General features: G+C 38.0%; 2 protein-coding genes across 3 annotated transcripts in view; both read right to left on the reverse strand.

Annotated features, from left to right (window-relative positions):
- LOC126972562 (uncharacterized) overlaps window positions 1–27,351 on the reverse strand; it is a 166,355-nt gene that overhangs the window by 46,232 nt on the left and 92,772 nt on the right. The gene's annotated exons all lie outside the window — the stretch shown is intronic.
- Window positions 16,944–27,037, reverse strand: LOC126972544 (WD repeat-containing protein 37). Of its 2 annotated transcripts, XM_050819382.1 has the most exons (11): window positions 26,900–27,037; window positions 26,521–26,823; window positions 26,288–26,404; window positions 25,455–25,643; window positions 24,926–25,098; window positions 24,275–24,503; window positions 24,001–24,139; window positions 22,576–22,645; window positions 21,631–21,807; window positions 20,023–20,163; window positions 16,944–19,144 (listed from the first exon to the last, which is right to left on the reverse strand). In XM_050819382.1, the coding sequence occupies exons 2-10, from the start codon at window positions 26,696–26,698 to the stop codon at window positions 20,038–20,040; spliced, it is 1,398 nt and encodes a 465-aa protein (XP_050675339.1). In that variant the 5' UTR covers window positions 26,699–26,823; window positions 26,900–27,037; the 3' UTR covers window positions 16,944–19,144; window positions 20,023–20,037. The 2 variants fall into 2 exon arrangements, with proteins under 2 accessions (XP_050675339.1, XP_050675338.1); XM_050819381.1 differs by lacking the exon at window positions 16,944–19,144 and having other exon boundaries at window positions 19,167–20,163.

Here is a 27,351-nt window from a genome sequence, read left to right on the forward strand (position 1 = left end):
CTAACTCAACTTCCGTGGCTTGCGCTCTGGCGATTTCCACGTATTGTAAGTTAGACGAACATGATATTATTTCAACTCTCGACAACGTGTCAGCACTATGTTATCTTCCCCTATTATGTGTCTAATATCCGTTGTGAACTCGCTAATGAATAACAACTGCCGAGTACGTCTAGGTATTTCTTTATTTGATTTCTGTGACGTCAACTTAGTGAATGCGTATGTTAAAGGCTTATGGTCCGTGTACACGGTAAAATTTCTGCCTTCAACCATGTCTCTAAAATATATTATGCTCAAATAAATCGCCAAAAGTTCCTTATCATAAGTAGAGTACTTCTTTTGGGATTTAGTAAGCCTTTTTGAAAAATAACCTAGCGGTTTCCATTCATTATTTACTTTCTGCTGAAGGACACTGCCAACATTTAGGCCAGACGCATCCGCATTAAAGCTCATTCGGCATCTATTTTAGGGTGTGCTAACGTTGTCGCGTTTTTTTAATTTTTTTGCATAATTCTAATGCCCTATCGGCCTCGTCTGTCCATTCAATTTTACGCTTATCTCTTCTCTAAGATCCGTGCAAATATTTATCTAAAACTCCTTGTATTTTAGCAGCATTAGGTATATGACTTCTATAAAAATTTAACATCCCTAAAAATCGACGAAGCTGTTCAATCGTCTCCGGTTTAGGAAAGTTATGAATAGCTTGCACTTTGTCTGCTGTAGGACAAATACCTTTACTCGATACCTCGTAACCTAGAAAATTAATTTTCTCCTGACCAAACACGCATTTACCTAAATTGATGGATATTTTATATTTATTTAACCTCTCAAATAATAATTGTAAGTGCTGTCTGTGAACAATCTCGTTATCTCGGACCAAATAAGACTGACCCTGCTCCGTCATGACTTATTTTTTCTATTCCTGATAATATATTGGTGCTAATTAAACGCTGGAAGGAATTACTTGATCCTCTTAAACCGAATCCCATGCGTACCCACTCAAACAACCCGAAACTGGTAATAACTGCCGTTTGTTTACATTTTTTTTAAATTAGGCCTCCGGCCTAAAAAAATTAACACCCCCCCCCCCTAGATGTATATAGATATTTACAGTTGCCGTGGAACAGCGGTTAACACGTATGCTTTTTGAGCAGAAAGTCCCAGGTTCGAGCCCGGGGTCTTCGAGTCTTGATTTTTTTTAATTTCTTTATTTTTTTATCACTTTTTTTATTTAGTTTCATATGATAAGCATTTTTATTTAGTTTCACCTGTCCCGTTGTCTGTCTGTAATCAAATATATATTGCAAGTTAAATTGTACTCACTTCCCCTTTGCTTTTTTTAAAATTAATTTTATCAAAAATAACCTCAATATTATTACTTTTTTATTTACATTCTTGTTTTTGAAATATTAATAATATGAAATTGTGTCAGTCGACAGTTGTGGTTCATTCAATGGGAAACGAGTGCCATCTTGTGTTAAAATATATAACTACGATAAATAAATTTTCCAGTTTCTTTACACTTTTTTGGATCACTTAGTGTATCCAAAAAAAGAAGAAGGGCCGAAAATGCTTGGTGCAAATGGTTCTAAATTTCCACTAATTTTGGCTGGCAATTTCAACATCAATTTCGCTGAATAAAAATCAGAGCGGTTGACAACTTCTCTTTCGAAAATATTAAATTTGAAATGAATCCACAACAAAATATGGGACCACCATTGACGCGGTATTTTCCAAATGTTTAGACATCAAGTCTGAAACTAATGTTTCTTATTTCAGTTACCATAAACCTATAGTTTAAATGATAAATATTCTTGAATAACCTACATGTATTGTAACATAATAAAAATATTTTGAACAATATTAACTTCTCATTTAATTAATAAAAGAAAAAAAATTGTTTTCTTATCGGTCAGCACGCTCAAAAAGTGTAACTTGAATTAATATAAAAAAAATAAAAAAAAAAACAAAGGAAAAAAATACTGCATAAATAAAATAAATAAATAATTATAATTGCATAAGTTGATAAAAAATGCTATGCAATAGCTTTACCGCGGCAGTCCCCGAGTGCAACTCCTCTTTTTTTTTTAACACACACACATAGCGGCTACATCGCGAGGGGAGTCAGGGTAGTTTTCTGTTACCTTATAACGTTGAGATCTGACGAAAGGTTTACCGGTAGCATTAATTAAGCACTAATTAGTAACTCTTTTCTATACTTAAATCTCAGTTATCTATACTTAAAAACTGAATTTTTTTTTTGAATAATCTGTTTGCTTGTACAGGCAGCACTAATTGAGCACTAAATTATTAGCTGATGTGCCTCTCGCTCCAACTGTATCATAACGCGGTCACGAATGGTACACTGCTAGCTTAATGAAAAGTTAGCAGTGTTCTCATTTTAGTCCCCCTATCACAGCACCAAATATCTGTTATTAGCACTAAATTAGCACTAAATGAGCACTAAATTTTGAGATATAAAACGAGTGATTCTGCCGACTTGACCTTTCTAGTCACGAATGGTACACTGCTAGCTTAATGAAAAGTTAGCAGTGTTCTCATTTTTAGTCCCCCTATCACAGCACCAAATATCTGTTATCAGCACTAAATTAGCACTAAATTTTGAGATATAAGACGAGACATTCTGCCAATTTGACCTTTCTAGTCACGATGGTACACTGCTAGCTTAATGAAAAGTTAGCAGTGTTCTCATTTTTAGTTCCCCTATCACAGCACCAAATATCTGTTATCAGCACTAAATTTTGAGATATATTACGAGTGATTCTGCCGACTTGACCTTTCTAGCTTTACAGACGTTTAATAATCTATAATCACCACAAGGTCTTATCTCTCCGTCTTTCTTTGGTACAATATGCAACGGACTCGCCCACTCGCTTTTCGAGGGTCTGCATATACCTAGTTCCTGCATTAATTCAAATTCTTTTTTAACCTTATCATACTTGTCAGGCTAACATTTAATGACTTTGATCCACTCACGTACAACTTTGTTTCTAAATCAACTAATCTATTAAACAAGTCTACGGACAACCTAAAGTGTCTCAAGAAATTGGCTCCAATTATCGGCTGTTTAACGTCGCACACAATAAAAGGCCATTTAAAAACACGACGTAAACCAAAAGTAATATCTAAGTAACATATGCCATAGGTTTTAATTACGCTGTCGTTAGCAGCAAACAATTTAAAGTCATAATTACGAGTTACAAATTTATGTATGTATTTTTAGGAACTACCGAGATATTTGCTCCCGTGTCAATTAAAAAGGTAAGTTTTGTAGAACAGTCTCTAATTAATAAACGATGATTGCGTAATACCTGCTCTGGGTTGTATTCGTCCACCGCACCCGAACACAACTCATCTAGTTTTCCGTTTTTGGGGATTGCCATGCACACGGCTGTTCACATTTGTTTGCCTTCGACCTGTAGCGGTAATGATAACGGCACAGCCAACCTGGATCTCCGGGAGTCTTCCTGCGAGTAGAACGCGCTCTGGATCGCTCGTACCCCTGACGTCCTCTGGATTCTGAACGACCACGCGTCTGCACCTCACTCCTCAACGCTGCAACTTCCATCGATAGCTTGCTAAGCTGGCTGACCAGCTCCAGCAACGGCTCTTGGTACACGTTCGTGGGCCCGGCGCTGGTGCTGACTGCTGCGACGCCGGTTGACCTTGTGTTGTCAACTACCTTGTCCGCTATGTCTGCCAAATTATCCAGGGATTGATCCTGGCATACTGTTATCACGGCCCTTACCGCTGACGGCATTCTTGATTACCATAAACTTTTGAGTGTTTGATCCGACACCTGAACTGGACGTCCTAACTCCTTCATCCGACGCAACAGCTGCATAGGCTTTTGTTCTCCTAGATCCATCTCTGACACTAATTTTTGAAATTGTCTCTCTGTACTCTCCTCATACACTTGCAGGAGCCTCTCTTTCAAGGCCTTGTATTTTTGTTCCTCTGGTGGTTTGGTCAATAAGTCACTGACCTGTTGAATGCTGTCCTTGCCTAATTTTTGCCCTGTACTTTTCCCGGGGCGTAAAAAGAATAGGGGAGTCCCAGGCCCATGGGTGTCGTAAGAGGCGACTAAGGGCTTTTTAGAAGTGGAAGAGTCACGCTGCCGTCTTTTGACGTCAGCACAATCGGGCCAGACTCGTCCGGGTTAATTACCACACTCGCACAGAATACCGGCGTGAAGTAGCGGCCTAGTGCCGCTATGTTTCGCATAGGTTAGTGTCGAGGACCGGTGGCTTTCCCCCCCCCCTCCACCCGAATATGACAGCTGAACTAAAAAAGATTTTACCCCAGGAGGGTACCGGCTCTACCAGAGTTGGAGAATCCCTCCCCGGGCACTCTAGCTCAGGCTGCCCTTCGTATTCTGGGGAGGGCACAGAACCGCGCATGACCAAGGACAAACGAGCCAGTATCACCACGGCACCCCGCTCCACACTCAACGTGGACTTTTGCAATATCAGGGGAATTCACTCCAATTTAAACGCCGTCCACCACCACCTTGAGACGGCGCAGCCGGCCTTGTGTTTCCTTACTGAGACGCAGATATCTCGACCTAGCGATACGTCATATTAAAACGTACCCCGGGTACAAAATTGAGCACAATTTTCTGCCTCATGCCGGGGTATGTGTGTACGTTAGGGAGGATATCTGCTGTCGCCGTCTCGGCAATTTTGAGGGTAGGGACCTGTCCACTCTCTGGCTTCGCGTAGATCGCGTGTGTCTACAGGTCCCATAGTGGTAACGCAGAAACCGATCATCTCATGGGCTGCGTTCAAGCGGCAATTGAAGACGTACTTGCACAGATCCCCTCCGCTGAAATCGTAGTCTTGGGTGATTTCAACGAGCACAATGCCGAATGGCTTGGATCACGTACCACAGACTACGCAGGGCGATCTGTGCATAATTTTGCATTGGGGTATGGTCTGTCCCAATTGGTTGAGTCGCCAACGCGGCTCGCGGATGTGGATAGCCACATGCCGTCCTTATTGGATCTTCTGCTGACTACACATCCCGATGATTACCAGGTCTTTGTCGACGCCCCTCTCGGAACGTCCGACCATTGCCTGGTCAGGAGTGTAGTGCCTATCCGACGCCAACTTTGCAGACCACCAGCGACCCGCCGTCAGCCAGCCGTCCATGCCGCCGTTGCACATGATGAATGACACCCTGGCCCATACGGCAAAAGAGAAAGCCGATCTCTTGCGCACTTTTTTCGCCTCCAACTGGACTCTTGACGACAACGGAAAAAACACCGCCGACCATCCCGCGGTGTCAGAGCTCTATGCCTGAAGTACAGTTCAGACAGAAAACTGTTTTCATTGGACTTTTCAACTCTGTTTTCGTTGGACGTCAGGAAGTCGAGCGGGCCGGATGGCATTTCTCCAATCGTGCTTAGAACGTGTGCCCCTGAGTTGACGCCGGTGCTAACGCGTTTATTCCGGCACTCTTATTCTAAAGGCGTAGTCCCTGACTCATGGAAGTCTGCCCTTGTCCATCCGATCCAAAAAAAGGAGACAGTTCGGATCCGGCAAACTACAGGCCTATTGCTATTACCTCCCTGCTCTCCAAAATCATGGAGAGCATAATTAGCCGTTAGCTCTTGGTATACCTAGAGGGTCACCAGTTGATCAACGACCGACAATACGGGTTTCGCCATGGTCGGTCGGCAGGTGATCTTCTGGTATACCTAACACATAGATGGGCTGCGGCTATTGAAAGCAAGGGGGAAGGCCTGGCAGTTAGCCTGGATATAGCGAAGGCCTTTGATCGTGTATGGCACAATGCGCTCCTCTCCAAACTTCCATCATTTGGGCTTCCCGAGAGCTTGTGCAAGTGGACCTCCAGCTTCCTCACTGGGCGTAGCATACAGGTCGTTGTCGACGGATATTGCTCAAACCCGAAGCCCGTGAATTCTGGAGTGCCCCAAGGCTGTGTGCTGTCTCCCACGCTGTTTCTTCTGCATATCAATGATATGTTGGACACCTCCAACATTCATTGCTATGCAGACGACAGCACTGGTGATGCCGTATATACAGGCCATGCAGGTCTCTCTCGGGAAATCGTCGACCAGTGCCGGGGGAAACTTGTGTCTTCTATCGAGTCCTCTCTTTAGAAGGTCGCGGAATGGGGAAAATTGAACCTTGTCCAATTTAACCCCCAGAAGATTCAAGTTTGCGCGTTTACCACTAAAAAAAGCCCATTTGTCGTATCACCGCTCTTCAACAACAATTCCCTCAAAGCCTGGCCTAGTATCGGAATACTGGGTCTCGAAATCTCGAGCGATTGCCAATTTCGTGGTCATCTGGAAGGCAAAGCCAAATTGGCTTCAAAGAAACTGGGCGTCATTAATAGAGCACGGCAATACTTCAAGCCGGCCCACATACTAGCGCTCTACAAAGCGCAGGTACGGCCACACATGGAGTATTGCTGTCATCTCTGGTCTGGCGCACCCCAGTATCAGCTCGATCCATTTGACCGCTTGCAACGCAGAGCAGCTCGAATTGTCGGGGACCCAGTGCTCTGTGAACGGCTGGATCACTTGGGCGTTGCGTAGAGACGTCGCTTCATTGTGTGTCTTCTACCGCATTTATCACGGGGAGTGTTCCGAAGAGTTGTTTAACCTGATTCCTGTCGCCGAATTCCACCTTCATCCCACGACACGCCACAAGTTAGGATATCATCCTCACCATCTGGATGTGTGGCGGTCCTCCACAGTACGGTTTTCAAGGAGCTTTCTTCCACGTACTACAAAGCTGTGGAATGAGCTTCCTTGTGCGGTGTTTCAGGGACGATACGACATGGGTACCTTCAAAAAAAGCGCGTACACCTTCCTTAAAGGCCGGAAACGCTCCTGTGATTCCTCTGGTGTTGCAAGAGATTGTGGGCGGCAGTGATCACTTAACAACAGGTGACCCGTACGCTCGTTTGTCCTCCTATTCCATAAAAAAAAAATTGCAATCACTAGACTCAATTTTACGTCATCCCCTTGCTTCTGGGGTGCCACGACGGCTTCAAAGTGTGCGAACCAGAGACGCGGCATGTCCACTCAAAATTCAGCTATCCGGCTCTGAACCGAAATGGCGGGTAATTTTGAGTTTTCTGATTTTCGATTTTCCAGCTGCGTGGCATGTTTATCTAACTGCGCTTGTACTGCACCTTGAGCCTGCGTTAAGGCCTGGGCTTGAACTAAAGCTGGATCTGGCATGATGGTCGGTGAGATGAATGGTGTGAGTCTGCTGTGTTCTGTATCACACCTTGTTGCACGTGTCCAAGTCCAATGTAATATGATACGCACCGCGTGTGTTAGTCGCGGTCACCAATGTAGGAGTCACTCTCTTCATCTGCACTATCACTATTGTTCTTTAGAGATCAGAAGGCTATTTAGGAATGCAAGTAAGTCAGTTGTGTGATGCCAATCGAGAACAGGTTATTTATTTACCACAAACACCCTACACGGTACACAGTATGCAACCGACTGGTTAGAGCACCTACGTGCTACCTAACCCACGATGTTACAAGTAAGTATGTTGGTTACGTCATCGATACATCATACACGTTACATATTCACTACAAATGTATATGCACATAATTCTAATGTACATATTAAAGAATTGTAACTAAGAATAAAATATTAAATAAATAATCAACAAAATATTTTATTATCAAATAACCTCTCCTTACCTTAAGATATTAATATTATACATAAAATTTTGGTTTAATAAACTAAGCTTTTCTCAAGTTAAACAATTTCAAACATTAGTTTTAATTATCACTTCTGTCGGGAGTCCCGAGACGCAACGAATTTTATTTTCATTAGACCCACTGGTTTTGACAGTAATAAAAACAAAGTGACAGAACAGTAATGAATAATAGTTATCTCAATTTAACATTTTCATACAGTGTTTCCTTATTTTTTTAAATACCATAATAAGTAGGCAGGAACGTGCATTGGCTTTACAGCAATGTAGGCACTGAAGATCTAACTAGTCGTAATTGAGCTTTGTTATACGAGGGCTGCACTAAAAGTATCGGGAATGGAATATTTCCACTGTTCCTGTCATATTAAAATCTTTTTAATTGAAAACTACTTGGTGATAAAAATCGAATACCATTTATTTATTTAAAAAAAGATTCTCGGTCTTGCCACTAGGTCTTTTCAAACTTGTTTCGTCGTTGAGAAAATGGAATTGACTCGAGAAAATTTTAGAGCGATGTGGTTTAACACAAAAACAGAGTGTTGACCGGATGACTTCTGCATTTGGTGATGAAACCCCATCCAAAACCACAATTTATCGCTGGTTTGCTGAATTTCAACGTGGACGTATCAAGCTCAGTGATGATCCCCGTCAAGGTCGTCCAAAAACTGAAGTCACCAAAGAAAACGTTGATGCTGTGCGTATGCTCATTGAGGAAGATCAATATGTGACATACCGCGAAATTCAGGCAACTTTAGACATTGGCATGAGTCAAATACAAATAATCTAGCATGAACAATTAGGTGTAAAAAAGTTGTTTTCCCCATGGATACCGCATTTGCTCTGTGAAGAGCAACTACTTGGTGCGTCAGAACTCTCGAAAGATTCCACGCAGGATCCTCAAATGCTGTATACAACATCGTATCAGGTGACGAATCCTGGATATACGCCAACAAAAATTGTTCGTTCACGGAGTGTTGCATGTAAATGGTGGCCTCGTTTGTCTCCAAAACCGGCCATGTTGAGACTATTCCTCTTGAGGGACAAAGAACGGTTAACGCAGAATAGTATGCTTGCATTTGTTTGCCACAGGTCGTTTCTGAACTCCGTAAAGAGAACTGCAACCGCCGCATCATCCACCATCACGACAATGCGAGTTCTCACACCACGCACAGAACAAAAAAGTTTTTAGAGCAAGAAAACATTAAATTATTAGACCATCCGCGGTACAGCCCCAACCTAAGCCCTAATGATTTCTATACTTTCCCTAAAACAAAGAATAAATTGCGTGGTCAGAGATTTTCATCACCTGAAGAAGCTGTGGACGCCTACAAAACGGCCATTTTGGACACCCCAACTTCCGAATGGTTGCTTCAATGATTGGTTCCATCGTATGGAAAAATGTGTCAAATTTTGCGGAGAATACTTCGAAAAGCAATAAATACATTTTTAAATAGTAATGTTGTGTCACTTCCTAGATTCCCGATACTTTTACTGCAGCCCTCGTATGCATTCTGGAGATTGCTTACTTAGTTATTTAGTATCTAACGAAAGGAAAAATTTCATGAGTAGGTAGGTATGTAAGAGTTCTCTTGAAGTTTAATTATAAAATAACGGAACTAAATAACCATAACGAGGTAGGCACTACCTATTTGCCTATATGAGATGCACGCCCCTATAAGTAGGTCACAATCAAAATCTTTTTAATTTCAAGCCCATGCATAAACTTAATTCTGTGAAACACTTATTCAGCCTTAAAAAAATAACCTAACATAAACCCCCAGACGCCTTCGAAATGTGTTCTACTTACACACGGGGCGGGGCATTTTCAAGAGCTGTTGATTCGCCACGGTGGAACAGGAGTGAGTTCCAGCGTTTGGTATTTTACTTTTCTAAATCTGTATAGTCTTGAGGCGAAATTACAAATAAGTAGGTCACGGGAACATTATTGAAAAATTGTCATAAATAACTCAAACAAAAGGTTAATTGAATATATTATTTAATAAATATTATAACAGGAATAACAAAATATTCAGATCATTTACAAGATATTTTATTCATCACTTAGATCACTATTTTAAGTTTTTTACAATCATTCTAAAGTATTTCATGCTGGTATGGACAATATATCGTCTATAAGATTATTAACATTGTAATTCTAATTTAAAATACATAGATAGTGTGCTCAACCATTAACGATATTAACTTCTATAAGACAACGTTACTCAGCAGTGATTCATCGAAAAATGAGTAAAAATTTAAACTGCTCGGGTCTTTGGATAACCAAGATGAATTATCGCTGGATAAACGTGGAATCATACCTGTTTCTCTATTATAATACACACACATTAATAGGCTGGTTGTTTTATATTAAATCGAAGAATTATGTTATTTACCTAACTACGTTAGACGTGATTCATCCAAATTCAGTATTTTTTTTTATTTTATTTTTTATGAAAATAAGGGACGTGACGCGCAGGACGTTCAGCTGATGGTAATTAATACGCCCTGCCCATTACTATGCAATGCCGCCCAGTATTCTTGAAAAACCCCAAAAATTCTGAGCGGCACTACAATTGCGCTCGTCACCTATAGACATAAGATGTTAAGTCTCATTTGCCCAGTAATCTCACTAGCTACGGCGCCCTTCAGACTGAAATACAGTAATTTTTACACGGTACTGCTTCACGGCAGACATAGGCGCCGTTGTGGTACCCATAATCTAGCCGATATCCTGTACAAAGGAGCCTCCCACCGGTAAATCCAAATTCAATTATAAATCTTAATATATATAAATCTCGTGTCACAATGTTTGTCCTCAATGGACTCCCTAAACTAATGAACGGATTTCAATGGGGATTACTTCATGGAGTGCAGTTTAGTCCAACTTAAGAGATAGGATAGTTTTTATTTCGATTTGGGACCCATAATTATTTTTATTTCCAATATTTGTTTTGTTTGGACATATTTTCTGTGAGAGTATTTTTGACGCGCGGTTTGACAGTTCTGCTGTGAAACAATTTCATTTTATAACAACAAGGAGCATATTATTATGTTACAATGAAAAATTATTGACAAATTCATCAAAAACGGTATTTCATTTATTATGTACAGAACAAGGTCTGTCTGGTCAGCTAGTTATTAAATGTAAATCTATGTGATCTTCTCACTTGAGGGTTGGTAAACAATATATTTATAATACGTAACTTCTTGGAGCAACTATGGCAACTGTCGATTAACTATGGCTATACTGTATTAATTTTTTGTGGTACTACGAGGTACTTACTTGTCGCAAGTATGTGTATTGGCAACTTTAAACAACACTGATTTTTGTAATTATCACATCTCAGCGAACAATATTTGGTGTGAAACGCAACAACAAAAGAAGAATACAAAGTATCAGTAAGTAACACTTATAGTTAATGAAATAACGTTAATGGTTTAGGCTCATTCTACCACAATCTTGTTGTCACTCATAATATTAACGGGTAAGTTGAATAAATAAATAGCTACTACACTGGCCTTCAAAAGTAAGTATCACACTTTTCAAATTGGGATAACGTTTTAAGTTCACAAGATATACTTTCGAAATAAAAAGGACTCCAAAGAGAATTTAATAATGTACATAAAAACTTTATAGTCGGTAATCTTCTTTTAAGAATTAGTTGAAAAACTTCAAAAACAAAACCTTTTTTTCAAAGTGGACGTTTCCGAATTACAATTTTACCATTCACATTTTTCTTTCTGTTTTAAATTTTTATCAAGATCGATGGGTCTTGTTTTAAAAATTTATGCTAAAAAGCACATAACATTTATTTATCAAGCCTCTTTCAGTTGAAGAATGTACTAGGATCATGGCTTTTCTGGAACTAGGCATCAGTATGCGTCGCACTGCAAGAATGGTGGGTGTGACGGTACGAACGGTCCAGAAGGTAAAGCGAAGGTACGAAGAGACTGGACACCATCTGAGGAGACCTTGTAATGGCAGACCCAGGTGTACCAGTGCCCGAGAAGATCGTTATATTATTTCCACTGTGTTAAGAAATCGCCACCAAAATGCAGTTGAAGTCCAGCAACAGCTACTTCAGACCCGGAGGGACTACATTAGTGACAGTACAGTGAGAAGAAGACTTGTTGAAGCAAATTTGAAACCCCGAAGACCAGCGAGTGGCCCAACACTCGAGAGACAGCATCGAGTAGCGAGACTGCGATACGCCCGTGAACACATGCAGTGGGATGAAGAAGAATGGTCAAGAATTTTGTTTGCAGATGAGTCTCGATTCTCCCTTTACACTTCTGATGGAAGGCGAAGTGTTTACAGGCGACCTGGTGAGCGATACCTTCAAGCCTGCATCTCAGAAAGAGTCCAATACGGTGGAGGCAGTGTACATGTATTGGCTGGCATATCTTCAGAAGGTCGCACAGAGCTAGTAGCCATAGAAAATGGCACCCTCACTGGGCAAAGATATGCTCAAGAGATTCTCAATGAGTATGCAGGGCCGTATTTAGCAAATATGGGTGATGGATCGATGCTGATGCATGATAATGCCCGGCCACACACGGCGCGTATCGTACAAGAGTATATTCAGGAGGTCGGTATCAGCGTGATGGCTTGGCCATCAAGAAGTCCTGATCTCAACCCGATTGAACACGCCTGGGATGAGCTTGGGAGGCTAGTCAGAAATCGCAGACCACCACCTACTACCCTCAGGGCACTAAAGCAGGCCCTGGTAGAAGAATGGGAGAATATTCCCCAACGTCGGCTCCGAAACCTAGTGTTCAGTATGCCAAACCGGCTCGACGCTGTAATCAGAGCTCGAGGAGGCAATACCAGTTATTAAAAATTAAATAACATGTAATACATTTTAGTTGAATTTTTTTACACTAAACTAAAAATGTCTATTTTCATTGTTTTATCTTTTTTAAGTTAAAAATGTTACTAATGTATAATTTTAGTTTCTAAGAATTTAAGCCTATAAAATTTGCAACAAAACGTTTTTAATCTTAAATCTCTACCTTCTATAGTTAGAAAAAAATTTAATTTGAAAAGTGTGATACTTACTTTTGCAGGCCAGTGTATTTAAATAATTATTTTGGACTTCCGCAGAATAATGCCTATTTCGATATTTTTTCTAATTTAAACCTAAGACCCTGTGCTATGGGCACTAGAGATCTTAATTTGTATATTACTTAGAACCATAAATATCTCTTAGGGCAAAAAGGACAATAAAAATATATTAATTTTTAAGCCATTGGAAATTTTTACCACAATTTTTCTACGATTGATGTCAAGGGAAAAGTGTTTGAAAGATTTTTTTTTTACTTATAATAAAATTCGCAGTTCATTGATAGCTGAAATCTTAAGTCTAAAGCATAATCAAATGCATAGTTGTCGTTATCTTTTAATATAGGCTGCTCCTTGCTTCCGTGAAGCAGTAATGTTTATTATTGTGTTTCGGTCTGAAGGGCGCCGTGGCTGGTAAAAATTAATGGGCAAATGAGACTTAACATCTTATGTCTCAAGGTGACGAGCGCAATTGTAGTGCCGCTCAGAATTTTTGAGTTTTTCAAGAATCCTGAGCGGAACTGCATTATAACGGGCTGAACGTCCTGCTCGTCTCGTCCCTTAAGGTCAAAAAATAAATAATGAAATAATGTACATCTATTAAAGTATTTACAACGTCTTTTCTGTCCCACATGTCGCAAACTAGTTATAGATAAAATATGTCGCATCCACAGATAGAGTTGTTCGTCCTACCCAATTATTAATAATGATAATCTTTGGTAGAATGCGTGCTAGTAGACTAGTTATAGAAGTATTACTATACAGATATGTATTCTAGAGATATCAACGAATCATCAATAAATATTTATCGAATAAAATTATATTTGGGACGCGAATTTTAGCACTTTTTTATTTAATTAGTTTCATTTAAACGCAATTTATGTTTAAATCACAGACCCGAAAAGCTTTGATAAGTATTTGAAGTCTGTTTCAAAATCATAATTAATTAAACAATGTGTTATGTTTTTAAAGTGATAACCCTCACTTCAAATAAAATTTGAAAAACAAAATTTTATGAACGATGCCGGACTCGAACCCACGACCTCCGGCGTTCCGTGCTGGTGCACTAACCAACTGAGCTAACCGTTCGAGTACCGCCTCGTTATAAAATTCTGTTTGTTTTGTTCAACTCTCAGGTTGTGGCTTCATCCGCAGTCCCGCATCGTTTATAAAATTTTATTTTTCATATTTTATTTGTGTAATTAGTTTAATTTAAACGCAATTTAATGTTTAAATCACAGACCCGAAAAGCTTTGATAAGTATTTGAAGTCTGTTTCAAATTCATAATTAATTAGTCATTTACAGTAGGTTTTTTAGTAGTAAGTATGCTAATAGTAAGGTAGTATGTGGGGTACTTATATAATAATACATTTTCTCAATAATAACGTGAATTTCTAAATTTATATAAGGATATTTTGCAGATATTACAACGCACTCTGTGCCGTTCTTCGTTCAATGACTGTTTTTTACCTAACACAGATGTATAATATGTAGTCCCAAACACATGTTCTCTATTTTATTTGATGTTAATTAAACATGAAAACTGAGTACTTTCGAGGTCTACATATATATAGTCTTAGATTAAGGATTCGTCTCCGGTGCGCTCAGACTAGATACTGCAGGCTTAGTCGCAAAGTGCGGAAACGAATACTACGCCCAAGTGGGCATACTCGAGCCAGTTTCTTTTGGTTAAAACTTTGCTTGTAATTGAAACTGAAACTGCAAGGTTGCGTAGTACAAGTTTGTAAAAGTAATACCTACCACAAGAAATAAGAAAGACACTGGGATTACATATCATCAGTAAATATTTTGTATTTTATTAATTCCAATGTAAAATAAGACGAAGCGTATGTTACAAAATTTTAAAGATGCCATTGAGTGTCAAGATGCCACGCACACAAGCATCTAATAGTTGTAATAAAAAAGTTATTGTTCTTAAGAAGTGCGGTACCTAGAGCAGCGGAGACTAATCTTTAATCTAAGTATAGAACATAATAAGTTTGAGCATACTATTTTACAATATTATGTTATATAAGAAGGGGCAAACGGGCAAGAGGCTCTGGACGGGGAGTGGTGAGGCAACCGCCCATGGAGAACCGCAACAACAGGTGTCAAGAGATGCGCTGCCGGTCTTTAAAATCTCATACCATATTGCGAAAAATGCTAATGCCAAAAATATAATTTCACGGCTCACCCACAACCCATTAACAAGGCCACCTACACCTATCCACGCTAAGCGAACAAGCGATGATCAACGTTGCCACGGTAACGGTTGTTATGGGAACCGTTGCCATGACAACAACGTCTGTCGGTTCGGCTACTGAATATTATCGAACGTTTACGTTATCTCTGGAAATAATACAAAATAATGAAGAGCAACACAAGTTTAACAATAATATTATGGTGTTGTACAACAAATGAAATAACGGATGCGGACAGAGCCATTAACAAATAAATTCCCATAATTATAGGTAACATGACTAAATCACAATTAAATCTACACTAAGTCTATACTTATCATAAATAAACTCTGAAAGCCAACCAACTATACGACTTAAAGTATTGTGCTTCATTGTAATAATCTTATAAGTTATTAAATTATTATAGTACACACATAGTTAACTAGAAGATACTGGGAACGTAAATATATCATTAGATATTACCTTAGATAATTATTGATACGTCTAGATAGGCGGAATTACAGCTGTGAACTCGTCTTAAAAATACCGGGCGAACACACACTGAAGTAATACACCTGAGGCTCATGCCTAGACTCTATCTAGACGTATACTTTATCTAAGGCCTATCACAGACAACAGACTATACGTGACGCACTTTTTAGTCTGTGATAGTAAAACATATAGAATAACATGCAGTACCGCAAGCGACGCGTAGATCTTACAGACGTGTGCACAAGTGCGCCAAAAAAATGTAACACCGACGACGCTCACTTTATTTACTCTGTAGTCTGGACTTGCTAGTGATTGACGTGTATCATGGCGCTAGACATCGATGTATCGATGTTGACTCAATAATAGAAAACAGACCAGCACTGTATGATACATCTTTGGCAGAGTATCATGACAGAAATTTAAAAAGAAAATTGTGAGATGAAGAGTACAAATTTATTTGGATATAGTTTTAGAACTGAATGTTTAATATGAAACAGTCCCTTTTAATAATAGTTCTGAAAGAATATAATGAACCCTAAATTCTCTATTACTTTCATTTTTATATCTCAAGTACGAAATAATACACCGCAATCTCTGTACTTCCATTGCATGTACATCCCTACAGTTCTGCCGACAAAATGACCGAAAGTGTACGTCGTGTGCGTTGAGTCTGTGTAATATCTACATAAAACAAATAGACAAGATAGCACAAAAGTGTGTCATCTGCGATAGGCCTAAGGTTATTTACACCCGCCGCACAAACCGTTACTTCTTAATACAAGCATTTATCGAAGCAAATAAAACAACACCGACCCGCTAAAAGGGTCTCAATCAAATGATTTTAATATTACTGACACGAAAAATATGCTTATAATGTAAAATAAGCTAACACGACGGAATATAAGATACACTTTTAAATTTTGTTCCTTCGCTCGGTCGGGTTAAGATCGCTACCGCCAACTATAACGTTCTAACCAAACAGCAAGTTTTATATTATTTTGATTAATATAGTCATTTGGTCACAAAGATTCTTTATTTAAATAAATTTCCTTCGTTAATTAAAAATTATATAACCTGTATAGATACGTCACAACAGATGCGGCTTCCGGGGTCTACTTTCTACAAGAAAAATGGCGGGCAAAGTTCTTTGTTACCTAGTCATTACGCAATCCTACTTTATGTATCGAATACGATTTTTGATGCGAATTAAAGATGCCAAAGAACAAAAACCATTAACTAATTTGTGTTTGCAATAAAAAAGATAACGGGTTCCAATCCGGGAGTAGTGAAAACTCGAACGAATAAACGTTGCGCATTTTTGAATATTTTGGAATGGTTAGGGAATCATTTCGAACGAATTGCTTTATTTATCAGAATAAAAGTACTAGCATTTATGTGGTTAGATACAATATTTATTTATTGCGCTATAGTACACAAAAATGACAATTAATATTATAAAAAATTAAACACCTCGCTTTACATTTTATACCCAGCACAAGAAAAGTGCTCAACGCCACTAAAGAAGTTTTCACTTCAAAAAAGTTCAAAAAATATTAGTGATAGGAGCACTACAAATAGGCAGAACCTAAGAATGACCTTTGCTACTAAATCCATCATATAATTTAAATTGCGCTTCATCTGCTAGTTAACACTATTTAAACATTGTTAGACTAGTGATGATACATTTATTCGATAGATGAGTAGCAAATAACCTATTCGTAACTTTACTTGTAAATGTTAAACAGGACCTAAGGATAGTTAATTATTAATACTTTCAAGATCTGCAAGTTAATATTATACAACATTAGTTCTTGTATATAGAAAAATATGTATTACTTATATATATTTTTACTATACAGATTAAAATACATTTAGTATGCAACGCTAAGCTAAATAAGACAAATTTTAGTAAATTTAAAACGAATACTGAATACTTTATCTTTACTTTACAGTTTGAAAGTTCAGAAATGTGAGGGAAGAAACCTGGATACGTATTATAAGTGTACATCCGTATTAAAACGTAATTAATATGAAGAGTTTTTCATTTTGTTAGGTATTTAATTTATATTAATTGTAAACGGGCAATATGATGTTATGTTAATTTAAGTTTTCTTGGGATGTATATCTTTTTTAGTATAGTACAGTATATTATAATTGTTACAGAAATTAAAACGTGAACTGACTATGTATTCTACTACACTATAAGTTTGCATGCCTTATGGGTTAGGATAAGAGCAGCTGTTAATTATAAGCCAACAACATCTTATTATTACCTTATCTTGCAGATAAAGATGATTTGATTTGATTTGAAAAAAAAAATATTGTACTGCAATATACTGCAAAATAGCACGTGTAATTTTCAAAAGTTCTCGGCTATATATGTTTGATATGTATTGTTAAAGGTCCTGATCGAAAATATGCAACATTTTGTTATTTCACACAAACTTTATATATTCATCTTTTACTACGCGACATGAAGTTTATCATTTTTTTATTCCCTTATGTCTACGATATACTTGAATAGGCAGATAATGTTGCTTAGATATGTATTGACAAGCTATACTAACGATAAGTGACATTTTATAAACTCTCAACTTAGCTACATCAAGTTTTCTTATTGGCGTAAGCGATAGATAATTATAGTTATTCGTTCTATAAGAAATACGCCATAGAAGGGCCTTAAAGTTATTAAATCTATAGCACAGACGGCACTGACATACATCAATATCTGTGGTTTATATGCATCAAACGAGATTTTAATGATCTTATAATATTATATAATTGTAACAGATCTAGATTCGATTATATGATTGGCGCCTTAGAGAGGTTTGCCCGCAATATAATCAGACTACACAGAGACAAAGTAAGCAAAATTTAGTAGTTATAACCTATTTATGTAAGATCTGTGTTCTTATGTATCTGAAAACATTCGTCATTTATTAGGCATGTCGTTATAAGTTCGAAGGTGTCACAAGTATTAGAAAAGTGTGTGTGTGTGTACTTCTGTATGCACGCCAGAAGTTATACTTCTTTGGCCTAACAAAGCAAAAATCATTTAAATTATTTATTCCTCCTGCTATTCTACGTTTGTAGACAGAACAACATTGTAAAAATCTTGCAACGATGGCTTTCGCAATTACTTATTAAATAACGAATACGGCTGTACGGGCTTGAACCCTTTGCCTATCCTAATAATGGACGAAGTAACCAAAAAAAAAATACAAATATCGCAAACGTCAGAAAATTTTAGAAACCAACTTCACCCTGTTACTTTATGTTACAGTGATGCGCGCGCATCTTAAAATTTCACTCTCATCATATTTTCATAACGCGCCTAAAGAAGTATAACTTCAACAATATCTAGCGGAACAGTTTATAATGTCATTAAGACTTATTGTTGTAATACATTGTGAGGGTAGGTAAACAAAAACTATTGGTTGTCTGTTAAGTCGTGCGATAATTCTACGTGCTAACCTAATGAGAAAATATATTTTTATACGATCATATAAATGAGTCAAATTAATAATTTAGTCTAAATTTTAACATAACCTAGGTCAGGCAGACATTCCTTTCGTGCGTGCAGCCACCGTGCATCGATTTATAAGAGGTTATCACATGGAAACTGTTTATTTTTCTTATTATTAATTCGAAGATGCAGAAGGTGAAGAGTATCACATGGAGGCTGCAAAATAAAATTGAATAGTATTAGTAAGAGTACAGTATATAATAGAGCGAGATAGCATTATATACTGTACTCTTACTTAATAAGTACCAAACGCGACTATGATATACCCATACCAACATATTTAGATTTAATCAATATCTTACGAATTCTGAAATAATCAACATTGTAATCGCACTGAGAACACATAACAAACGCGGTACGATCAACAAAACCCTGAGAATTAAGTTTTATCAGAAACGAATGCATTCTGTTATTATAAAACAATATAAAGAATTTAAAAGAAATAAATGTTTTTAGTTTAACAGTCGCATTTAACCTAGCACAAGACTGGACTCGTAACTGGACTTTAAATCGCCTTAGGGTATCAAATTCATTTCATATTGTGTGCCTACTTTCACAGTCCCTAGACGTAGCAGCATTTTAATTTTTTTAGACTTTAAAAGGTTTGCTGTAACAGTTTATAAATACTGCAAAAGAACAAGCGGGTTTACTCTCATTTGGACAGATTCTTTTTTAATTCACATTCACAATGAGACGAGATAAAGAATGTAAACAAATGGACCGTTATTGAGTTAGGTTATATTCTCAGAAATACGGATGATTCGGACTCTTAAATTCAAATTTCTTCAAAGCAATTTGAATAGGGAGCCCATAATTATTCAAATAAAAATGTTTTGAAGCCCTAAATATTTGTTTACATTCTTTACCTCTTCTCGTTGATCTTTCTGTAGTATTAGAACAAATACAATGTCGTATGAGCGCGCACGGAACAATGCCCGTATACCGAGCGTCAACAAGATGGCGTAGCGATCTCATGGTCCCGTGACACACGTAAAGGCGTGATTGCACCATCATAACTTGTGAAGTATCGTTACCAATTCGAGGAACATTCAGTTGTCCTTGGAGGGCTGTATTGCCCAGCCGAGGATGCGCCGGTCGAATCCGCAGCTGAAGAAGTTGATGCCGCAAGATATGTCTTCCGCCCACGCCACTGACGTCACCATGCGGCGATGCCCCTAAAATGTTCGTAAGAGTTTTTAATATATGTTCGAATTAGTCAGCATTGGTTATTTACTGTTTCTGTGTTATTAATAAACGTGAAGTAAAGTTATTCCAAGTTTAAAACTTTTTATCTTTAGGCCTATCACAGACGACAGACTATCCGTGACACACTTTTTAGTCTGTGATAAAAACTGATAGAATTATATGCAGTAACGGGGCGCAAAGTCTGACACACAAAATATCCTCGTAGATCTGACAGACCGTGCAGTACAAATAGTGCGCCAAAAACATATAACGTTCACGTCAACGAGCGCTAACGCAGACGACGCTCACTTTAGTCTGTAGTACTTGCTAGAAATTAACGTGTATCATGGCGCTAGACATCGATGTATCGATGTTGATATAAGAAATAGAAAACAGACCAGCACTGTATGATACATCTTTGGCAGAGTATATATATAGTTCTAGAACTGAATGTTTAATATGAAACAGTCCCTTTAATTATCTTTCTGAAAGAATAGGATGAACCCAAAATTCTCTATTTCTTCTTCTTGTTTTATATCTCAAGTACGAAATAATACACCGCAATCTCTGAACTTCGTTTGCGTTTACACCCTACAGTTCTGCCGACAAAATGACCGAAAGTGTACGTCGTGTGCGTTGAGTCTGTGAAATATCTGCCAAAGACATTTTGCGGACAATGCAAACTTTTTGTGTGCCGCAGACTCGATAAGTGTGTCATCTGTGATAGCCCTTATCTTACCTTATCACTACAGAATTACATGACAGGGAGAAGTAATTTTAAGCTTGGAGTATCTTTTCATTGCGTTTATTAATAAGATGAGTTTACCACCACTGCCTGTACTCTCTAACAACGCTAGGGGAATTGGGCGTCCCCAATTTGATCGACGAATGTTCTATGAGGTCTCCCGCGACCGACTTGCCAACACACACTTGCCTTATATATTTGATGCGTCATTCTTTCTTCACTCATTCGCTCCACGTGTCCAAACCATTTCAGCATTCCTTTTTCAGTCTTTGTCACCTAATTTTCTTTCATTCATTAACTCGTAAACTTCATCCAGTTCATTCATTCCTCCACAGTAATGCATCAAATTCAAAATTCAAATATTTTTATTCAAAATACGATTTAAAATCACTTATTGAACGTCAAAATCTACCACCCATTCAAAAGAGACAGCCTCAGACCTGAGAAGAAGAAAGAAACTCAGCGGGCTTTTTTTTTTAATATAAAATATGGATTACAATGTAATATCGTACAATAAACATTTATAATTGAAGAGCCTGAGAGTGTTCGCTTTATTCCCAGTCCGTGGTGTCATTAAGAAAATCGTTTATGCTATAATAACCTTTCCCACACAAACGTTTTTTAACAATTCTTCTAAGCAATAGTTGAAATTGATATTATGTAACTTGAATTCAAAAAATACAGCCAGTTATTAAAGCCCATGTTTATTTACCTGTCTGCTGGAGCGGGGCAACCTGGCCAGTCGCTGTCCTTGCAGGTCGAAGATCCGCACTTGGCGGTTGTCATGCGGGATAGCGATCATACCGCCGCCACTCACGGACACGCGGTTCACTGAAGAGTCCGACCTGATGGTGGCCAGGGCTGACCGCATGTTGCGTACGTCCCACACCTGAACAATATAATCTCAATTACCAGGAGGCTCCTTTGCATAGGATGCCGGCTAGATTATCGGTACCACAAAGGCGCCTATTTCTGCCGTGAAGCAGTAATGTGTAATCATTGTTGCGATTCGGTCTGAAGGGCGCCGTAGCTAGTGAAATTACTGGGCAAAGAAGGCTTAACATCTTATTTCTCAAGTTGACGAGCACAAGTGTAGGTGCAGAATATTTGGTACTTTCAAGAATCCTAAACGGCACTACATTGTAATGGGCAGGGCCTATCAATTACTATCAGCTGGGAGCTCGTCTCGTTATTGTCATAAAAAATAATTAATGTACATTGCATTAACAAATTACGTCAAACGACTCTGGGTCCTATAACCCACATACTTCCCCAATCCCTATCACTGGTGGTCTCGCTTGTGGGATCCCCCCCTGAATAACTTAAAGAGCAATTCCAATATGATATTTCTTTCTATCGGAATAAACTGGTTCTCAACCAACACACACCTCTCATTACGCATCTTCGCACATCTGAAGTCATGTTTACAAAAGGGCGACTTCTTTGCATAAGATACAGGGTAAGTCAACCACAGGCGCCTTTTTTCCAGGCGTTTCGGTTTGAAGGGCATCTTATGTCTATGAAGAGCGCAATTACTGTTCGCCCTTCGGATAGAGAACCCTAAATGGGCATGAGTCCTAACACTACTTCTGGCTATTTTACGTTCGTATTTGATCAAATAATCTTTCCATAACCCTATCCTGTATACAAGTCTTACCTTAACAGATCGATCATCTGACCCAGACACGACTTTATCTTCTCGTGTGAATACTGCGGAGGTGACACTCCTGTAAACAATTTTAAATCAGTATTTTCTTTGATTAAAGTAATTAAGTATCACACACTTATTCTATAATCGGTACTTTCTTAAATTCGCCAACAATATATTTGTCATGATTTATACGATTTTAAATTTTCCCATCACATCAATAATTGTTACATGTTGTTATTTAGACTAAAAAACACAGAATTTTTATTAACTTAAAAGACAATGCCATATTGCCTGGAACATGGAATCCATGATAGAGAGAACATCCGGATACAGTAACCCACTAATTCATAATAGTCTGCTAACTTAAAGCATTGCTAATTCTCACTCTGTCTTCTTCTATTGACCTAAGTCAGAATGAGAAAAAACACTCCTAAGCGGCTGTTTAAAGTTAGCGGACCATTATGAATAAGGGGGTAAGTGTAATGTGGCGCTATCGAATTAGAAATTAGTATACGAGTATGTAATGGCTATAGCGACAATAGTCCGTCTTTCGAATTTGAAAATTGAATTCAGTATCGTGCTTCCCTTATCCTCTATTTGTTCTTCCTTTCAAAAGATGGACAGTTTTATGTGTTATGCACTATATACTACAACTCAAGTTTCCCGTCATTATTTGTGATAAATTTGTGGAGTTAAACTTTTAGTACTGGGAAGTAGAACATTAGGCAACTATGGCTAAGGAAATAAGTAAATCAATATGCATCTTGCAAGCCTTTGCAAATGAAACAACCATCATCAAAATATAGTGTTGTCTGGGATTAGTTCGCAGAAAATATATTATGCTGTTAATTCTGTATACAGTGGTTCCCCTTCTTATATTTATACTACTCTACTGTAATATTAGCAGTACCTAGTCGGGTCAGATAGTCAGTCATTGATCATGTATGTAATGACAGTCTCTTGTTCTCACGTCCAATCAGTTATGTCACTATTATGGTAATCTTTAAGAGATAAATCAAACAACTATCAGAATTTTTCTATCACGTGATTAAGCACTGTTTGTGTCGTCGCAAATTCATTTACTTGACACGGCGTCTAGCGCTAATCTGAATGAAAATTTCCGAAAATGTGGGTCGCTACGAAAACTAAGATAATATTACGTTTGGTGAGTTCAATTCGGTTTTACATATTTAGACTCGGTACGCAACTACTAAGAGCGGGTACTCCATTAAAACAATTTGTATGAAATCGATCTGTAAAACGCACGTAATAATATTCTAGTTTCTACCCGCGACTTCGTCCCCGTTGTACTCTCTCGCAAACGCAATAATTCTTGGTGTGAAAGCGGAACAAACAGTCAAACCCACATTCGAATTTATAAAATTACTGCCTAACACAACCTTTGTGATAAACAAACCAATCTCAACATACTCTGTGTGTCCCTGGAACACGGAGACAGAATGTATCGGTTCTCTGAAGTCCCACAGACGGAATGTGGTGTCTCTTGAAGCAGTCACCACTAACCGAGAGTTGTGGTGCGCAGACGCATGGGTCAACTCGTGGTCGTGACCTGGGAAGCAATAAGAACCCTAATTATAACAGGAGTTTGTTATACAAAACCCCCATATGGTTAATATTATCAGTATCTTTTTATAGGCATTAATTCTGAGAGTCTAGCACAAATTCACACTTATACAGTACCTACCTGTTAATATCTGAAGACAATCTCCAGTCTCTACATCATACAGGTTTGCAGTTCTATCCCAGGAGGCTGTGATGACGTGATCACCGCCGGTGAGCCAGTCAGCTGCGACCACGACACCAGAGTGTCCACCCAATTCCTTTAACGGTGTTCGCAGGACTTCTGGCCTGTCGCCCTCACCAAGACTTTCCTCTCCACCACCTTCTAACTCCTCTTCAGAAGATTGACCTCTCTATAAACATAAACTTAAATATCACCCTCCACTATCCACCAATATCCACTCCAAATCCAATCCAAAACTAGAAGTAGTTTCATTGCGCAGTATTTTCAAGTGGACACAACAAAAGACATTGATACAGATTTAATTTAAAGGCTTATATAGATAACACATTCAACTCTTAATTAACCCAACAGATGTTTCCATTCAGCCAACGCATAGGTAGCTAGAAATATGCACAGGCTATGCTCCTCAACTCGACATCTTCTGTGTCTCTATTTTGCATGGTAGGGTTGGGTTGGTTTTGTTCAGATTTAATCTAAATAGATTTATACACACAAGTATACATTTTGCTTTTGGTATGACCCAAACCCCCTTGTTGGGGTTTATCTGTATGTTATTTAAAAGTCACCAATAAAAACTTAAAGAAAACCCACGGGTAAGTCCCAATTGACGGCGGCTTGCCAAACATGTGCTGTGTTATCCCCGCTGCTTGTGAGTGCAATGTCTCGGCTTGGATGGAATTTGATTGAGTTGACAGAGCCAGAATGTCCAGTGTATTGTAGCAAGCACTTCCCCCAATCCACACTCCATACACAGGCTGTATGATCTGTAACCAGTAATAAGAGTAACTTATCACCACATGATGATAATCAATATCAGCTATGATTCAGACAAGCTCTTGTTCACTAGCAGAAAGTAATCAAAATGCATATGGATAGCACTGTACCAGGATATGGACCATAATTGATGGATGTGTGCTGTTGACAGTCTACGGAGTCATGATCCTCAGCAGTGAGGGGACAGCAAAGAAGAAGAAAGGAAAAGAGACAAGGACACTTCAATGTGTGCCATAAGTTGTTGTAAATTTGTTTATCATTGTTTTTTAAATACAGATTTATCAACATAGCTGGGTCCACTTACAGTCAGCCTTGAACAGCCTTCAATATATATAATATTAATTACCTGCTGATGCTGTTCCAATCAGCGATTGTCCTGGTCTCGCAGTTGTGACATCCCATATGCCATCTTTGTGCCCAGTAAATTCTCTTATCAATTGGCAGCTGTATGATGGTGCTTTGAAACTGGATACAATTTTACTTGTCTGGACTCTGAGTTTATGGCTAGTTTTAACCTTTTGAGAATTTTGAGACACTGAAACATTTCATGATCTATTCTTAATCATCAAAATGCATGCTAATAAACCCAATATTACTATTTGGAGAGGGTGGCCATTTGACTAGTCCTAGTAACACCATGTTCAGAATTTAAGTATTGTGTTCACCACTCATACTTATAGCTTGTTGTCTAGCCCTGCTGCTGGTACAAACCACAGAAACTTCTTGACATGAGTATTACAAACAGCACCTGGGATCAGGGTGTAGTTGCCGGATGTAGGATGGTGTTATGCTTATTCATTAGTGGGCCACAAACACAGAGGAAATGAAGAGGCATTTCATCAGCCTAAAGGGCCATTTAAGACTATCCTGTCACCTATATTTGGTGCAACTAGTTGAATATTATGCATTAAGAAAAATGTTAGTTTGATCAAAAATATTTTCGCAACATTTTACTTGTAGGAAACAAACTAAGAAAATTATAAAGGATGCATTCTTTCTTCCACATTTTAATATTTCCAAAAATTGGACATCAATGCTACTTAAAATAAAATCAATACATTTGTTTACAATTCAAAGAAACAATATTGCATTAAATTCAACTATAATAGAAATAAAATTTTAAGTACCTACCAAACAATAGAAATATTCTATTATAGAAAGACAAAATTACCAACTTACATTTGGATTTCGAATTTTTCCCAGTAGACTCAAATTCAATATAATCAACATTCTGTTTATCTCCAACATAACTTTCCCTTTCAAGTTTTTCACTCAATATGTCAATCTTCTCTTGAACTGAAAATTATTTTTTTTTGTATTATTTGTCAAATGTATTTTTTTAAAACAATATTTTTTGTATAAAACTACATTGCCTCACTATAATGTTAAAAATAATAATTTATCTAACTTACGGTTTAAATTTTCAGTGTATAGCAAATCAAACTCCTTTTCTATCTGCGAAAAAAGTTCGTGCAATCGTGATCTAAATACGGGAGGAATCGATGTTTCAGAATCTTCCATTTTAAGGTAGTTAGGAATCGTTTCAGATCCTTCTGCCAGAGCCTGAAGTCTTCGTTTACTACTTTTCATATTGATAACTCAAGAGCCAAGGTAACTATAACAAGACTATAAAAGTCACCGCACTATGAAACTCATTTCCTGGGCCAGTTATTTCAGCATGTTGATATTTTATGTTATCTTTATAATGTTCTCTTCTGGTAAATAAAACAAATGTAAGTTTAGCAATTTATGATAATATAGGTAATAGTTATCCAAAGCAACTTTACTCACGGTACAGATAAGGTAGGTATATTTCGTAAATCAAATCAAAGTGCAATTATTGGTAATTTTGCAATGTTTAGACTTTAAATTTAATTCTACTTGAAAAGTTGAAACCTAAAGACTAAAGTCACAAACCATTGACTTTTTACCCTGACTTGTCATTTGATGAAAAAGTGTAATTGACTTTAACACTTATAATCTTAGAATAATGACACTATAGAAGTAGAGGACGGTCCGTAGCTACTACGTAAGTCGGTACTGGCTAGGAGCCGATCTAATTCCTAGCCAACAGATATGTTTGAAGCGTTAAGCAAAAAGCAACCATATATCGTGAACTTATAACTTTAGAAGTAGTCTCAGCGTGCCCATTTTGGATAGCAATAGTTTTGACAGGAGTAGTTTTGGGTGTTATCATATTATTATTATGATTAAAATTACCCTTAACGGAATTACATCTTACG

Source organism: Leptidea sinapis, chromosome 26, assembly GCF_905404315.1.
Source record: "Leptidea sinapis chromosome 26, ilLepSina1.1, whole genome shotgun sequence".
Lineage (NCBI taxonomy): Eukaryota > Metazoa > Arthropoda > Insecta > Lepidoptera > Pieridae > Leptidea > Leptidea sinapis.

Bases quoted from the DNA above. Each gene is read 5' to 3' on its own strand.
- LOC126972544 (XM_050819382.1), bottom strand. From the start codon at position 26,698: ATGAAAAGTAGTAAACGAAGACTTCAGGCTCTGGCAGAAGGATCTGAA. The intron at 22,646-24,000 runs GTATGTTGAGAT...AATTGTTTACAG, and splicing joins GTGTTCCAGGGACACACAGA to GAGTGTCACCTCCGCAGTAT. The intron at 21,808-22,575 runs GTAAGACTTGTA...TATATTGTTCAG, and splicing joins CAGATGATCGATCTGTTAAG to GTGTGGGACGTACGCAACAT.